Source organism: Cibotium barometz, chromosome 58 (assembly GCF_041138505.1).
Source record: "Cibotium barometz isolate CiBa-2024 chromosome 58, ASM4113850v1, whole genome shotgun sequence".
Lineage (NCBI taxonomy): Eukaryota > Viridiplantae > Streptophyta > Polypodiopsida > Cyatheales > Cibotiaceae > Cibotium > Cibotium barometz.
Genome location: NC_141103.1, coordinates 28,887,835 through 28,893,526, shown reverse-complemented (window position 1 = coordinate 28,893,526; position 5,692 = coordinate 28,887,835). Strand labels below are relative to the sequence as shown.

Genomic DNA, 5,692 nt, shown 5'->3' with positions numbered 1-5,692 from the left:
ATAGGGTTTCTTATCAGTAGTGCACCCCTTCAGTGGATGCCCTTGGTAAGGGAAACATGAGCACCAACTTTTTGTCATGGATCTTAACATTCATTCTCATGTTGAATGAACAAGAGTCTGATGATGAGGTTGAGGTCAATGACGTTGCCCTAGCCGATTTATTTCAGGGCAAGGAGGTAGATCCAAAGCTTGAGCTCCTTGATCAAGTGGCAAAGCAAGCTATGGCCTTGGTTCTTCTTTAAGAACAATAAGAGGCAGAAAATTCTAAAGGTACAACCTCATGCGCTAGTGGAGAAGGGTCATCAACCGAGGAAGCAATGGCGGTTGTGGATACACCCACAGAGATGAGGCTGATGAGATAGGGACACCACTATATATGCACAAGCTAGCACTAAGTACGCTTAGCTCCATAGTGGTAGATGAAGAGGAGTTTCTCTTCTTGCGGGACTTAGAAAAAATGTTTAAAGTAAAGCAAGATGAGTGCTTGTCTCTCCTTGGGCCATCGGGCTAGATTGTGCACTTGATAACAGATCCTCTCAATACATGATCCTTAGGTCTAAATCGCACGAGTTAACCCCCTAGCTAAGGTGAGGGGATCTATGACTGGGAACTGTTGCACGATAATCAAGGCATCTGGGGACATTGGATCGGCTTTGTAAACACTGCCATTTTTGTAAGCATGGCCAAACATTTTGGGGTGGCATGGCTAGGTGCTACACGACCATTTTGCCAGGTGTTTTGGGGTGACGTGCCATTTAGAGCCAAGGTAGGTTCTACTACATGGCATTTGGGTTGATTGACGTGGAAGGGTGGGGCCCCAGTGATGGGTTGATTGACGTGGAAGGGTGGGGCCAGTGATGTGTAAAATTTGAATTTTGGGTGAGACTGTAAACGCGAGCTTCTAAGAATCAAGGAAGTATATGCAAACCATTACACAGACGAGGCAGGACAATGCAACGATTGGCAAAGGATGATACCAAGCCATTGCTTGATTTGAATCAGGTTCTCCCTTTTTTGTGTGTGTGTGTGTGTGTGCATGTATGTGTTTGTGTTTTAATTGCTAGATTTTAAAGAATGTAGTAGATTGTAGATGGAGGATTTGAAGATATTGGGAGATTGGAATCGAGTGATAAGGACTATTTGCCGATGCATGTGTATGGCTCCTCGAACCATGCATCGAGTGAGGACATGGATGTGGATGAGGTCTTTGAAGGTGGTTGTCAAGCTGTTGGTGATAGAAATCAAGGGATTAAAGATTTGCTAGACCTGAATCTCTATGCTTCTTCACCTTTGATAGGAATACATACATGCTAATGAAACTTGACCTACAAAGGGACATTGGCTGTGATGCTTGACTGCTTAAAAGTATACGATGTTCGAGGGCTGTTAAACTTGAAGAGGTGGAAGCAAATGAAGGAGGATCTCTGTCTTGTCACAAGTGCTGATGGGTTCATTCTATCATAGGGCTCAATTCAGCACCTCACTTGAAAATTGCATGCATAGGGGGGGATTGGTTCACAGCTTGCAGTTGTGCTAGTCATAAGATGCAAGCCACCGGCATTGTCTCCGCTTTGCCTCCACGAACTGACCAAAACAAAGTGCTATCTATAAAGAAGGTGATAGATAGGGCTCATGTGCAAGAAGAGTTGAGTGCCATTATGATTGAGCACAAAGTCAAGTTAGTGCTGAAGCACTCTTCCAAGAATCAAGCATCTTCAAAGATAATAGTAGAATATATTTGCCAACTTGGTGGTGGGAAGGTTGGTCATATAGGATCAGATGCACGAAGATTGTGAACATCAAAGAAAATGGGGTATCCTTTTAGGGTGGCAATCGAATATACTCCTAAAAATGAACCAATTTCCATTTCCAGCACCCAAGAGTGCAATAATAATAGAGGAAAGATAGAAAAGCCTTACCTCTTTTTCGTAATGTTGAAAGAGAGGATACGAGGATCGGCAAAACCAACAAAAGGATGAGGAAAGGATTAGTAATGCATACATACAAAAGCTTATGCAAGCTATGCAAACTATGCCGCTATGCAAGCCTTATGCAAGCTATGCTAAAACTTACGCATAAAGCTTTAAGCATAAAGCTATGCATAAAGCTTTAAGCATAAAGCTATGCATGAGGCCTTAGACATAAAGCATGCGCATGAAGCTTATGCATAAAGCACTATGCAAGCCACGGTAGCCTAAACTAAACTATACCCCGGCAATATGCATTAAGCATGCATGCATAGAGCTTAATTCATGCAAAGATTAAGCTCTATGAATGCATAAAGCCTATGCATAGAGCTTCATGCATGCATAGAGATCTATGCATAGAGCTTAATCTATGCATAATGAATGCATGCATAGGGCTTAATCTATGCATTAAGCTCTACGAATAGAGCTTAATGCATAGATTAAGTTGTATGATTAGAGCTCTACAAATAGATTAAGCTCTATGCATAGAAGGCCTACAAAATAAAACCCCTCTTTTTGGTAGATAAAAATAGAGAAAAGAGAGGATATAAATATAGGAAAGATAGAAAAGCACTTACCTCTTTTTGGTGATGTTGAAAGAGAAGATTAGAAGACCTACAAAACCAACAAAAGGGTGAGGAAAGGATTAGTAATGCATATATACAAAAGCCCTAAGAACCTAATGCACACATACAAAAGCCCTAAGAACCTAATGCACACATACAAAATCGGAAAGAGAGGAAAGAGAGAAAAGCATTTACCTCTTTTTGGTGGAGTTGAAAGAGAGGATTAAAAGACCTACAAACCAAAACAAAAAGTTGAGAAAAAAATTAGTAATACAAGACCCTAAAAATGTGAGTAGCATGGATACACAAGGAGGTTTAGGCCTTATGCATAAGAGGCCTCTTATATATAAGCCTCTTAGGTTTATGCATAAGAAAGAGAGAGATAGAGAAGAGAATACTATTCAAAAATTGTAAACATAAGAAGCTTATGCATCAGAGAGAGAGAAAGAGAATACCAATCAAAAATCCTAATTCTAAACATACCATTCAAAAACCATGAATATATAAAGAGGTGGGAGAGACAAGTGGGATAGAGATTACCTTGTGAGAAATCGTCCTTTTGGAAGGAGACACGAGAGAAGACTTTGTGAGAAGAGGACAAAGAATGAGGTGTAGCCATCATGAGGAAGAGGTACAGCACAGCAGAGGGGAGGGAAGCAAAGCGAAAATAGTTGGAGCGTCGATACGAGCGGGATTATTCGTTTTTTTTAATAGAACGTCTATACTCGTGTCTATAGACGTGTCTATAGACGCGCTTATAGACCCGCCTATAGACGCAAGTATAGACGTGCCTATAGACGTATATATAGCCACTTAAATAGCCGCGTAAATCCTGCCAAGTCACAAATGGCCCCTCTCTTACTTCCATCTCTCTCTACGCGGCTGAGGGCGCATTGCAAGAACGTTAAAAAATGGAAGAATTGATTGTGTTATTCAAATATCCAATTACAACGTTTAAGTGAGGGTCTTCTTAACGCTGGCGATGAGGCGGTACACGTGGTCGTCGTCGATGCCAAGGGTGGCCTCGAGAACTTCAGGGAGGGGCGGCTTGGAAGCAAAGAGGGCAGCAGCCAGCTGAGAGACCCCCGGGTTCTGGCTATTGAGGGCAGCAATGGCCAAGGCCGTTTCGGACTTGTGCGGGATGAGCTGGAAGTGTACGAGGCCACGAGGGAAGACGAAGGTGTCACCGGCATAGATGGTCTGGTAGAAGAGGGTGTTGTTTGGCGCAGTGGAGACGAAGCCCACAAGCAACGTGCACGCGGGTGTACATGCGGGGGGTTGCGGCCCTGGGTGTTCAGCGTCCCGAAGGCGGCCGCGCTGGCAAGGTTGACGGCTACACCCAGCTCACCTGTGAAGTTAGCCGCCTGGCGTAGCAAAATGGTGTTTATATATATATATCGCTACCGCCACTACATGACGTTGACGGCGGGCGTGCAGGCCAGCCCGTTGAAGGTGAGCATGCCCAGCTCCTGTTGCTGCTCCGCGGAGTTGAGGGCAACGCAGAAGTCCTGCAGGGGGTCCTCATCCGCGGCGCTCACCCAAGTGGGATGAGGGCTGGCCTGCAGGAGCAGGACAACTAGAACTGCCGTGCTCACCAGCACAGGAAAGGCGGGAGCCATTTAGCTCGTTTTCTTGAAAATTTTGGATTAATTGATGATAGCGGAAATGCAGAATTAACATATAGGAGAACGTGCCGTCCCCCGTTTCCCAAATAGCACTTTCGATATCGAAAATGGACCAAAATATCTTTAGTGTTGAAGGCGACCATTAGTCCTATGTATTGATTTATGATACAGAACTCATTTTCAAATATGGTAATGAATTTGTAATTTTCTAATTTGCAAGGTATCTTTGAATCCCCATCGAACATAAGAACAGGCTTCAAGCTCATCAATTGTAGATGTCAGTCTAGCATTGCTTCCAAGTATGCTTTCAAATTTATGTTCATTCGACATTTCAAATATGCTCTACACTATATGAAGTATGCTACCCAAGCACTCACACAAAACATGGTAAAAGAATTAAAAGAAACAATCTTGTTTTATAAGAGTCAGAGCATGGAGTGCACTTGGTTTTGATGATGATGATGTGTGTGTGTATGTTTGTGTGTGTGTGTGTGTGTGTGTGTGTGTGTGTGTGTGAGAGAGAGAGAGAGAGAGAGAGAGAGAGAGAGTACCTGCTTGTTTATGCACCAAGACATCTTGTGCATAAGGTAGTTGCATATACAAGCTTGCCAAATGCATTTGGTGGATGCGATAGGGTGCACCTGGCCATGGACCCCACCTCAGGATGCCAATTGGCAGTGAGAAAAGTGCTCTGCGAGGAATGTTCCTTTCCCCCCCATTTCACAAATAACACTTTCAGTATCGAAAGCAGGCCAAAGATACACCTTCAATGTTGAAAGTGGCCACATTAGTTTGTTCGAATATAAAAGAGAGAAAAATAGGAATACCTTTGTCAGCCTATGATATTGAAGTGGATGATGTAATGAGTCTCATGTGATATTATTTCACGATCGCTGATTAATGAAGAGCTATAACCACTATTGGTTCCACGAGTTATATTTGACCTTGTAACCAAAGTTGCAATTTGCAAAAAAAAACTTTCAAATCAGGAATAAAATTAAGATGCAGACAAAGCTTCTCCTACAAGTGGCTATCAAGACAGCTTAATCAAATAGCTAAGCCTAAAGAGGGCATGATTGAGGAGCTCTCAAGATGTTGTCACTTGGAGTGCACTGATTGCAAGATATATACAGCATCGCCAAGTGTGGTGCTTTGGCAAGAGCACCACACTTGACATACATATCAAGCACAATCCTCTAAAGTACCATTTGCTAGTCCTCTAAAATGATTATACCCTATCCAAGAAGGGTGCAAAGGATTTCTTGGACTAGAGCTGGATCTTCTCGTATATAGCTTCTTGGGAAGGCTTGGTGGAAGCATGGGTAAATTGATATCTAAGCCCTCTAAAGGTGGCACGACTCTTTTGTCACACGAGCACCCAACAATGTTATAGTTGCCCCTCTACCTCTCCCCATAACTCTTTGAGACAAGAGAAGCAAAATTTAGCAGCTTCATATGAATGAAGGTAGAATCCTTACCCAAGTAGATTCTTGGACCAGCTTGGAACATGGGATACTTGTTAGGGTTCATAGAA

At 43.0% G+C, this 5,692-nt stretch overlaps 1 protein-coding gene across 1 annotated transcript; it reads right to left on the bottom strand.

Annotated features, from left to right (window-relative positions):
* Window positions 1-3,487: 3,487 nt before the first annotated feature.
* On the bottom strand, window positions 3,488-4,152 carry LOC147606115 (germin-like protein 8-10). The gene is made up of 2 exons (XM_086792904.1): window positions 3,952-4,152; window positions 3,488-3,850 (listed from the first exon to the last, which is right to left on the bottom strand). The coding sequence occupies exons 1-2, from the start codon at window positions 4,150-4,152 to the stop codon at window positions 3,488-3,490; spliced, it is 564 nt and encodes a 187-aa protein (XP_086649030.1).
* Window positions 4,153-5,692: the final 1,540 nt, after the last annotated feature.